This window comes from Rhinoderma darwinii, chromosome 3 (genome assembly GCF_050947455.1).
Source record: "Rhinoderma darwinii isolate aRhiDar2 chromosome 3, aRhiDar2.hap1, whole genome shotgun sequence".
NCBI lineage: Eukaryota > Metazoa > Chordata > Amphibia > Anura > Rhinodermatidae > Rhinoderma > Rhinoderma darwinii.
The window spans coordinates 174,674,432-174,686,878 of NC_134689.1; the positions used below are offsets into that span (position 1 = coordinate 174,674,432).

The 12,447-nt window shown below is 38.9% G+C and overlaps 1 protein-coding gene across 10 annotated transcripts in view; it reads right to left on the minus strand.

The window, feature by feature from the left end:
• Positions 1-383: 383 nt before the first annotated feature.
• Positions 384-12,447, minus strand: part of NRCAM (neuronal cell adhesion molecule) — a 220,649-nt gene continuing 208,585 nt past the window's right edge. For 5 of the 10 annotated variants that reach the window (XM_075857071.1, XM_075857068.1, XM_075857061.1 and 2 more), the window contains 4 exons: positions 11,234-11,383; positions 6,534-6,665; positions 3,475-3,553; positions 384-2,804 (listed from right to left, as the gene is read on the minus strand). In XM_075857071.1, coding sequence (XP_075713186.1) covers positions 2,567-2,804; positions 3,475-3,553; positions 6,534-6,665; positions 11,234-11,383 — 599 coding nt within the window. In that variant the 3' untranslated portion in view covers positions 384-2,566. The other 5 variants (XM_075857069.1, XM_075857067.1, XM_075857066.1 and 2 more) reach the window with 2 other exon arrangements.

Here is a 12,447-nt window from a genome sequence, read left to right on the forward strand (position 1 = left end):
GATTGGCATATCGTTTTATGGCGCTGGATAACCCCTTCGAAATACATTTGTTTTTAGTTAGTTCCCATGAGTCACCTATCAGACAATGATGGCATATCCTATAGATCATTGGAATGCCCATTTAACTCATAACACAGCGGACTGTCATTTAAATGTTTTTTCCGATCTGCTTATGATGTCATATCATTGTCAAACAATAAGTGTAATAAAAAACGTTTTACAAGAAACCACATTTTAACACACAGGTGTAAATTTATAGAGCTTCTGCTGATGGAAAAAACCAAATGACTATGGGAAACGTGGACAAAAATCAAAACATCCCTTAACATTTTAAATCGTAATTCTTTCAAGAAGAAATGAAAATGACACATTCACAAAGCAGCTGAAACTTGAATACATTTATTAATATACAAAATGTTGTTTTTACACAAGAGAGTCTGCAGGTGAACCATAACATGCACAGCTTGTGTTAGCATGTGTTACTTGTCCGGAGGTCATTGATCAAGGACTAAGGCACAATTCTCATGCTCTCGTGTGTCAATTATAAAGCACGGCAGTCACAATATGAAGAATATGCTACCTTTAAGGACGCAGACAGGTGACCTTGACAAGCAGACACATCTTTTGCTATATAAATTGACAACACACAGAATTATGTCACAGTGATTTCCCCTTGATAAAAGACCATCACAGCCACCGATAAGCTATTGAAGTCTCTTCTTCACCGGATCCTGCCTAGTTGTGCTTTGAAATTTGAGATATATAATTTATTTGCTCTGTTCAGGGCCTATTAAGACACCAAAATATATCCCAAGAGTTAAAGGACTGATACAGAATGTATATGAAGGAAAGGACAGGCGTGTATACACAGCTGCCAAACTTGTGCTTTATTCCTATAATGTCTGAGAGGAGGAATGGCAAAATGTAACATACTGGCACAAGTTAAAGAAGTCTGCAGTAAATACAATAGTTCACTATGTCATTTCACAGCAAAATATATGCATTTAAGTAGATGACTTGAAAATACCATGCACTCTGTTGGCTATATTTCTTCTTACACAGTACAACATAACATTTGCTTTATTTCTCTGTAACATCTACAAGCATAAATGCATCTAATCTTTCTGTATATTTACAAATTGAACAAAATATCTACATATAAAAGCTTACTTAAAATTAAACTTGATGCAAGTTATGAAAATGCAATGTATTGGCAAATGAAACTGAGCATTGCTTCAACCATAGGCTGTTATATAATTTCATATGAAGCTAAACCACAGTATTGAAATAGTTTACGTAGTCAAGATAAATATAGTTTGTCACAAGTGACATCCATCCATTCTACCAATCATTGTGAGTAGAGTTCTCTTTTGCAGGATTTCATTCCGTTTTTTTGATCTTTAGCTCTAGTGGGATCTAAAGTAGATATCTTTGTACAAGTCCTAGGTGCCGATATTCACTAAAACACCCAGTGAAAAACACATGGGCTCATTTATAAGCGATATATGGGTCTCAGTACATACTGTGCTTTCATTTCTCAATGTGATCAAGGACATTGATCATTGCAATGTCAGTAAACAATGGACCTGCAGCAGCATATAGACAATTTCATTTTACAATAGAGATTTCTTTTTCCCAATAATGCTTTTATAACATCTTTATCATATACACAATTTACATTTTTGGCAAAAACGATACTGTAGTTCATCAGTCTGACTTTACTGTGCCAACATACCCAGCAGAGCAGTGCATTATGGAATGCATATCAAATAAAGGCACTGAACAATATGAATGGGGGTTCCTGAAACCAGTCGGTCTTCCAATGTCCCCTCAGTGACTGTGAAAAATACAAATCCCAGAATGCATTGCAAAGCTTATGACTTTACGAAATTTAAATAGCCTGGTTTATACACGGTGTACAAAAAAACAACACTGTACGTATAATACTTTATAAGTTGAAAAGGCTATGAAATAATGGGAGCAAATATATTTGGGACTGAGTAAGCATCAGCAAATGCAAGTGTCATACTTAAATTATTTAGCCGCCATATAGATATATTTACGTTCTAGTCTTTTATAAAGACGTGGTAGAGTATACAATAAATTCACCAACTTCACCAGCAATGTCCACGTAGACATTGAAGTTCTACACACACTACTATAATACTGACAAATTAAACGGACTCTATACCCAGGTGTCTGACCAAGGACTGCATAACAAAGGACCAAACCATGGCTTACATACACTGGTTGGTAAGTGAAATGTGGATCATTTCATGCATTATACGTTCATATAAGAAACAGGATTTTAGGCTTACTTCATTTTGCTACATTGTAGATTCTGTGCATGTTTCTGCACACGGTGGAAAAACAATACACTCTGAACAAAAAGATGACCATGTTGTACCATCACACCGACATCCAGTACCACTTACAAGAGCTTGCATTTAGAAAGTACTGTTCAATATATGAATATGTCTACGTCGCGTGGACCATTGGCTCAGAGCTGAGGGCATCAAATGGAACGTGGCAGCTTGCAAAAGAGAATATGATGACTAAACTATGACTACACAAAGGAATTCATGGCATTGACAGGAGATGGAGCCTCTGAACTTTCATTGCCTTCTACAGGTTCTTTTTCTTTTTTGCCACTATATTGTCCAATGAAGGAGCCATCTTCATTAAACTGCCCATTTACTCCTTCTCCATAATCCACCAAACTGTCATCACTGTCATCTTTTTTCACAGTTCTGTCTGACGGAGTCCGGCTTCCTTTTTTAAGTGGTTTGTGGTCCTCTCCATCACTGGTAGAGAAATAACTCAGTTTAGAAATGCTGTGCTTATTACAATCATAAAACAAACATGCAAACTATTACAATTTCCAACAACCAGGCTTATACAGACAGCACAAACATGCTTTAACCCATTGCAAAAATGAACCTGGTGTCTATGGGTTACTGCATATGTGTAACACCTGCAATAAGTTGAGCTCGAATTATGACCTGATTTTCAGAAATCTCTTGTGTCTGCAAGATCAAAGTGGGACACAGAAAGGAATGTTTTTTTTGTTTGTTTTCATAATAATCCCTAATTCCGATCTTTATTGATTGTGTAATATGATTTTATTCATAGGAACAAACATCTGTAACTACTGACAAGAAACTAGTAGGTAAAGACATCAAGTTTTGTAAAAAGCCACTGCAGTGTAGGGTTGCAAATGTCCACTCTTACCTTCCAAGTAACCTACATATTCCATAGAAAAATAAAGAAAACATAATCACCTAGGGAAAAGAAATCAACAAAATCTATCATAAGAAAAATCTTTTATTAAAATGTTACTGTATTTCCAGCCCCGAGTGGTTTTATATATCGTTAAATCGACTTTCCATTGGTACAGTTGCTTTCTGTTTTTCAGCAGCTTCTTGGAAAGGCTGCATGTAAAAGCAAACATTTGTGACAGGAACAATTTCTTACCTATATTCACCAAATGTTCCATCATCCTCTTTCATGGGTTGGATTTCAGGGTCTGCATGGGCATCTTCCTTTTCTTTAACTATTTAAAAGAAAAAATTAACAAAATCACTGGATGTAGCACGTGAATGATAAATGAATATGTACAGAACTATAGTACATTAAATGGAAACAGCCATTATATAAAATACAAGGGTTTGGCTCCAACAAACATAAATCACTTTTGTTCTTCTGACTGCTCTGCCATTTCATTTGCATTTAGGACACTACATTCATTTAGTGACAGCTTCTTTTAGCCCTGGGGACAAGCATGAACAGGTAACAACAAGAATCAGATCTTGTACAAAAGGGAATGCCATCCTGAGGAAGTTAAAGGCAGCTTAAAGAGGACCTGTCATCTGCCCAAAAAACGTCAGATGACATCTCCGCTAGATTGACAGCGCCTCTGGCACTTTTTAATTTTTCTTCAAGCCCAACCGTTCCCGAGATATCGGTGCCATTAGTTTTGGTGCCCGATATGCAAATGAGTCCTTTGACTGTCAAGTGGGTGCATGAAACCATTCACTTGCAAAGGGGTAAATGCTCACTTGACAGTCAAAAGCCGAATTTTCATATTGGGCACAAAAACTAACAGCACTAATATCTCAGGAATGGTGGAAGCTAGAAGAAAAAAAAGGGCCAGAATCTGTCAGCTGCCGGAAATCTAAATGAGATGTCAGCTGCAGTTTTTTGGGCAGGTGACAGGTCCTCTTAAAGCAGGGATCTAAAACAGTCGGCCAGCGGCACCGATGCTTCCTCTGGAGAGGAGAAAGCAGGACGAAGGAGGAGCGCGCTGGTGCTCCTTCACGACATCATGAAGGAGCGCCGTCCCTTTCCCGCACTGCTGGATCATTGGTAGGTGAGCAATGGCCACACAGCCCCCTGTAGATAGCGCCCCACACACCCCACCCCGTTGACAGAACTACACCCCCCTCACTGTAGTTAGCTCCATTGGGGCTTCCTTTAGGAGTGGAATCCCCAACCAGAGAGTTGCCGATGGTCGGGCCGGCACTGTCCATATATCCCGAGCATTGGCAAAGCTCTGGCCGGGGAATCCGGTCCAGGAGGATCTCCTGACGTCACTGTCCATTTATGGACAGTGACTTCAGGGGCTTCTCCAGCAGAGGAATCCCTGGCCAGAGCATCGGCAACGCTCTGGCTGGGGATTCCACTCCTAGAGTGAGCCCTAATGCAGCTATCTATCCGCTCTGTGGACAGTGACTTCAGGGGCTCCTCCAGCAGAGAAATCCCTGGCCAGAGCGTGGGCAACACTCTGACTGGGGATTCCACTCCTAGAGGGAGCCCTAATGGAGCTACTTATAGGGGGGTGACACTATCTACATGTGGGTGTGTGTGGCACTATCTACAGAGAGCATTGTGGCATTCTCTAGAGGGCTTTGTGGCACTATCTACAGAGGGCATTGTGGCACGAACTACAAAGGGCACTATGGCATTATCTACAGAGGGCACTGTGTCATTAGCTACAGAGGGCAATGTGTCATCATCTACAGAGGGCAATGTGGCATCATCTACAGAGGGCACTGTGGCATCATCTACAGAGGGCACTGTGGCATCATCTACAGAGGGCACTGTGGCATCATCTACAGAGGGCACTGTGGCATCATCTACAGAGGGCACTGTGGCATCATCTACAGAGGGCACTGTGGCATCATCTACAGATGGCACTGTGGCATCATCTACAGAGGGCGCTGTGGCATCATCTACAGAGGGCGCTGTGGCATCATCTACGGAGGGCGCTGTGGCATCATCTACGGAGGGCGCTGTGGCATCATCTACGGAGGGCGCTGTGGCATCATCTACGGAGGGCGCTGTGGCATCATCTACGGAGGGCGCTGTGGCATCATCTACGGAGGGCGCTGTGGCATCATCTACAGAGGGCACTGTGGCATCATCTACAGAGGGCACTGTGGCTTTATCTACGGAGAGCACTGTGGCATTATCCACGGAGGGCACTGTGGCATTATCTACAGATGGCACTGTGGCATTATCTACGGTGGTGTGGCACTATCTACAGAGGGAACTGTGGCATTATCTATCGGGGGGGGGTGTGGCACTATCTACAGAGGGAACTGTGGCATTATCTATCGGGGAGGGGGGTGTGGCACTATCCACAGAGGGCACTGTGGCATTATCTACAGCGGGTGTGGCACTATCTACAGAGGGCACTGTGGCACTATCTACAGAGGGCACTGTGGCAATATCTACAGAGGGCACTGTGGCATTATCTACATAGGGCACTGTGGCATTATCTACAAAGGTCTATGTGGCACTATATAAAAGGCACTGCCCAATCTTGAAATTTTTGTGTCTGCCAAACGCTGCCAACTGAGCAGCCAGACTGCATTTAGCAACATTTAAACTGGATTGTTTAAATAAGCACGTGGAGTAAACTCGCAAATTTCCGGTAAGTTTAAACCTAGTGGTATTATTATAGTATTGTTATAGTAGTTCAAATAACTAATTATTAACCATAATTTTGTATTGTATCAGATTTGAAAGTAATGTGGCCCGCCAACTTCAAATTTTTTCTATGTGCGGCCAATTTATGCGGCCGAGTTTGAGACCCCTGTCTTAAAGGCTTAAAATACTAGTGCCCTAAGCTATCCATATTCTGGATTTTGCAAGTAGATGACAATGGTAACATAATGACATTAATATATTTGTAATTAAAATGTTACTATGAAAATGAATCATCAGCGGACGTGTAAAGACTTTCTCTCTGTACTTTCCATGCAGTTAGAAGGGAAGAATACCCTGTAATTCTCCAGGACTCACCCCTAAATAAAAAAATATATGTGGCCCTCAAGTGATTTTCCTATTTCCTCTCTCAACATACCTTCCCTGCCTTTATTCTGATGATTCAGCCTTGTCATAAGGAGATTGTGTCCTCATACACATCAATGTTCACATTCACACTACTGCTACTTCAATCATAGTAATATATGTATATAAACATCCAAATCTTTTTAAAAAAAAAAAAAAAAAAAGTCTTCCTGCCTTACCTGGATATTTTCCACCTTTATTTCTTCGTATAAAACAAACAATCAGTAGAACTAAAATAAGGAGAGCCACAGCACACATCAGGCCAATAAACCATCCCTGTGTAGCAATGTCAACTTGTCGACTGGCCATAGCTAAAAAAAAGTAAAAGTACAAATAATTACTGGTTAATACAAAAAGTGCAGGTTAGACTTTATCTAAAATAACTAAACATATACAAATAATCAGAAGAGAAGTAAAACTATCTTATAACATTTTCTCCTTGTAAAATTAATCATGTCAGACAAACTATAAATTGAGATATCAATGGTCTCCCCAAAACTAGCAAAATGTTACTGAACAGATGGTTATTGTTTTCTAACAGTACAATACAAAAATACATGACATGCAATAAATACCATTGAGACAGCCATGTACTATTCCATTAAGACCATACAGTTCATAAAAGTATTATAACGTACTACTAGACATTCATCACAGGTCTGCTGTACCCTTCCTTTAAGATTTCTGGAAATGAATACTATGATATTAGGCTATGGTGACTAGCTCAGGAAATATTTTATGGCTAAAACGTGACCATTATTATTATCATCCTCAGAATATCGCAGCACTCTGCTGCCATAAACTAGTTCATGAAAACATCCATTTACACATTCACACTTTACTTTTTCTTACATTGCCTACATTTCCCAGTTCTTAGAAACTGCCACTCAATAAATATCAACATCACACTACTTTATCAGTAAAGTATCACCCCATATTATTGTATTGGAAATAGTAAAGCTATGTCACAGACAATAGGCCTCATTTATCAAAGCTGTCTAAAAGAAAAAAAGATATCCTTATTTCCATGGCAACCAATTAGTACTTAGCTTTTTATTACTTAGTATGCTCTGGAAAATTAAGAACTGCACTCTGATTGGTTGCTGTGGACAACAAGGCCAGTTTTACTTTTAGACAGTATTGCTAAATGAGGCTTATAATAGTTTATATCTTATAGCTCCCCACTACATATAATGGTAATCTTTATATTATGACTAAGGGACAAGTATATACTGTACTTGCATACATCCAATTTGCCCACAGGGGATAACGATTACATTTTTAATATAACATATTAGTGTCGTTTATAGAAAATTAACTTTACTGGACACAGAGTTAGGCTGAGTTCACACTACCGTTAAAATTTCTAATTTTCTGCTCTGTTATAAGTGCAGAAAAATGAAAATGACGGAGTGCCGGATATGTCACACGCCAGACACCAACTGCGCTCGACAAGCCCCTGTGACTTTTGGGGATGTTGATGATGGAGGCTCCGAATAGAGCCTCAGACGAAGTGTAAACAGAGCCATAAAGAGGACCTGTCACTTCTCCTGACAGGTCTATTTTATGAATTCCCAATCCAGGAACATATTTTCTAACAACACTGCATTGTTCGGTTTCTATGTTATACCAACTTGAAATGTATGAATAAATTGAATGAGTTACCATTCCCTTTGTCAAAGAGGTGTGTCCCTACAGAATCTGATGCTGACAGCACTGATTGGACACTGTCAGACTGTGTAGGGACACACCTCCAACGGGTAACACCCAGTTGCCAATTTATTCATACATTTCTAGGAGGAATAACCGAGGAACTGTACAACATAGAGTTCAATAAAAGGATGCTAGGTGTTTTTTCATGGAGAATACAATTATTTACTAAAACAGACATGTCAGGAGAGGTGACAGATCCTCTTTAATTAGAAAAGTTAATATCTTATTACAAATATATAAAGATTACTACAAGTATATAAATATGACTAATCTACAGTTATCACTGAATGTGCCAGCAGCCAGTCCATCCACATAGTAAATATTTAATATCTAGAACACAAACTTTTTTTGTAAATAAAACCTGTTTTCAATATTTAGAAAATCTCAAGTTACATTTTTACAAATGACAGGATTGTACATACAGAATTTTCTAATTGTTATTTGATTTTCTAGTAGAGGCATAATCATGGACCCCAATGCATACATTCTAACCTTCATGTGCCAATACATAAAATATATATACAAATTGGAAAAGTGAAGTGCTTCTTTATAAAGTGAGCTAATTCTGTATTCAATAATTACAAAAATGACATCACATCTCTACTCTGCCCATTAATAGCACTGATGTCCTCTTACTGTATGGCGTCCAGGGGCGAGTGCTACCACTGCACACCCTACAGCTAAACCTCTGCTTGCAAGGCCCACTAGAAAAGGATGCATCAGAGCAGAGGATGCTGGTCAGTAACTCAGATTAGTTATGCTCATCCAAATATATCCAAAACCCTTTTTTGTTTTTGGTCAAGATAATCTACCGTATATGTTATATTTATGCAGATTTCACACAATCCCATTAACTAATATTTCATATGTGCTAAAAGGATAAATATATGTATTGCCAACATTTCAAGTTGTGGCTTGTGGAGCCCAGGCTAAAGAGGCTGTCACCAGATTCTCAAACCCCTATCTCCTATTGCATGTGATCGGCGCTGCAATGTAGAGAACAGTAACGTTTTTTGTTTTTCTTTTAAACGTTCATTTTTGGCCAAGTTATGAGCTATTTTATATATATATATATATATATATATATATATATATATATATATATATATATGCAAATGAGCCTTTCTAATGGACAACTGGGCGTTTTTTTTTCGTTATGTCCAACTGGGCGTGTATTGTGTTTTTAACTGGGCGTGTTTATGTGTATGACGCTGACCAATCCGTGACCAGTCAGCATCATACACTCCTCAACATCTGCTGTATAGCTAACAGCACGGTTGTGTTGGAAGCGCGCCCTGCTGTGTCTCACTTAGCAGCTGGGTGTGTTCCCCTCATCTAGCTGCTACGTTCTATCCTGACCGCCGGTGAATTCTCCGTGCGGCCTTCGCAGTGCTGCTACCCTGTTTACCTACGGGACCAGAACGCGGCTCCTGAAATACTCTGTGCTGCCATAAACTCTGTGGACAGGTCAGGATCCTGTTTTTTTTAAATGCTGCTGGGGAACATTCTAGTTATATCAAAAAGCACTCAATATAAGATATTACATAGAGATCATTGTATCATCACTAACAACATATGCCCAGTGTAAAACTTAGATGTATGCTTCCCTTGTATTGCTTGGCCTATTTCCAGATCCAATTGTTTGAAATGACTGTAGGAAATGTATTTACTCTTACTTCAAGAAAAACAATGTACATGATGTTATAGGGACAATTTCTATACTATAAACATGAGAGATTTTTCCCAAGACCATCATTTGATTACGCCTCATTTTGTTTTATATGACCCATAGAATTGGAGAGACTAATTAGGTTATACACATTGCTAAATAACGGATATGTGTTGTATGGATCCGTAATACAATACTCAGACTACTATGGGCCAGTACTGTACCTTACATGAGCCTCCGATTTCATAAGGAGGCATACATATTTTTGTTTTTCCTCTCATAGATTCATACAGGATTTGTGAGAAACACAGTTGTGGCTTGCTCCAACGCATGCTATATTATGGAGGTATTCTCATAGAGGAACTATACAAAGGCAGAGAGTGCCTATGGGTGCATTATACGGACCTGTAGGGGCTCTATGGGTCGATGTACATGGCAAAGTCATGTGCCAATGTACAGGTTCCTTGCATGTGGAAAAGTCGTGTGCCTGCCCCTTATCTATACATGGGTAATTTTATACCGTATCAGCATCTTTTGCAGGTTGATTTATGTGATATCCACCCTACTATCATTAAAGGGTAACTAAACTTTCAAAAAACCTCTGACATGTCATGTGTGATGTCAGAAGTTTTGATTGCTGCGGGTCCAAGCACTGAGACTCCCACCAATCGCTAGAACGAAGCGGCAGAAGCGCTCGGGTAAGCGCTGAGCCACTTGGTTTCTGATCGTCTTTTCTCGGAAAGCCGACATAACTGTGTACGGACTCAATAGAAATTCTATGGGTCCGTACACCGCTGCATCGGCTTTCCGGAAAAAGCCGATCAGAAACTAAGCGGTTCAGCACTCACCCGAGCGCTTCTGCAGCTTAGTTTTAGCGATTGGTGGGGGTCTCAGTGCTCGAACCTCCACTGATCAATGCTTCTGACATGTCACTATGAAATATCAGAAGTTTGTTGAAGGTTTAGTTACACTTTAAATCTCTATTTACAAAGAAAATGATGCCAATTTAACCTCAGTTAACCATAAGTAAATGGTGTATTGTGTTTATAAGTGACATGTATGTCGAAGTATTAATGCTCTAAGTATACAGGGAACATATCCAATGCATTAGACCATCTACTCCAAAAAAACTAAACATTTCCACCCAAAGCCTCGGATTCCATGTGCTTTTCAGTAATTCCAGGTGTATTAGAAATACCTGTAGATATTGCATATGAAAAATAACAGATCAGTGTAACTTACACGTTGACATAGTTGATGGAACATTTAAATACCAAGAAGAGATGCAAACCTGAACACCATCACTACTCCTAGTCCATACTGTACGTGTTGCCAAGAGATACACTATTCACACAAGAAATACGTAACTTTTCATCAACTGTCCTGTTCATTCATGAGGGAAAATTCTACAACCGATTGCTTTTCCCCCTCTATAAACATGGAGGTGTCCCTTAGGGATTTGTGTTGAGGCACATGAGTTCTGCACAAATGCCTCACCTGGACCTGTCTGAAATGTTTCTTCTGAATACAAATCTGCATGATCATCAGAATAAACCAGAACTTTATATGATGTTCCAGGAGATAAACCCTTTAATACAAAGGCGCTCCGAGTACCATTTATAGTTTCCTCTTTCCAGTCTTCTTTGTCTAGAAGAATTTTAGACAACATAGGAATAACTTATTTCATTATCCATATTCAATGTGTGAGGTTCTGATCAATTGAACTAAAGTAGCATGCAAGTAAAACTTTATTAAGATACATTATGATACTAAGTGGATTTTAGTTTAGCGAAGTGAATTTCACCCAATGCTACAGTTTAAGATTTTTGGTTGAATTCTATATAGTAAGAATAGTAGACATAAAGGGACTTCCATTTGTCTTGCTTTACACTCACAATAGATGTGTTCCCATTTAAGATCATACATCATTGGTCCCAGTTCACTAATCTTCAGGCATCAAGTATGATATTTCACCCATACTATGAATTCAGCTTGTGTGGCAATATCTTACGATGTATTCTGGCTAGAACCTGTAATGTAGAACATGCAGTCTGATCTGTAGGCAGCCTGTTATAGAGCAGGAGGAGATGACCAGATTGATATATACTGTATGTCAAGAACAGTATATCAAGAACAGAGGACAAGTAACGGCACCAGGACTTCAAAGTTGGAGATATGTTGGTTTATTCACAACAAAGTGGAAAGAATGAGCAACGTTTCGGTTCACACCTGAACCTTTCTCAAGCTGAAGATGAGAAAGGTGTGAACCGAAATGTTGCTCATTCTTTCCACATTGTGGTGAATAAACCAACATATCTCCAACTTTGAAGTCCTGGTGCTGTTACTCGTCCTCTGTTCCAGCTGTTTATCTCATTCCAAGGAGTTGATTCATCCTTTCGCTGGTAACGTGCACATTGAATAATGTTCAGCTTGCTTTGAGTACTGTGTTTTTTCTTTTGTTTTGAACTCTCTCTCTCTCTATATATATATATATATATATATATATATATATCTCTATATATATATATATATATATATATATATATCTCTATATATATCTATATATATATATATATATATATATATATATATATATCTATATATATATATATATATATATATATATATATATTGTGATGGATGGGTAATTTTCTTATATTCTCTGTATTAAATTAGATTATAAATTATCGAGCAGGATGCCGGATTATATA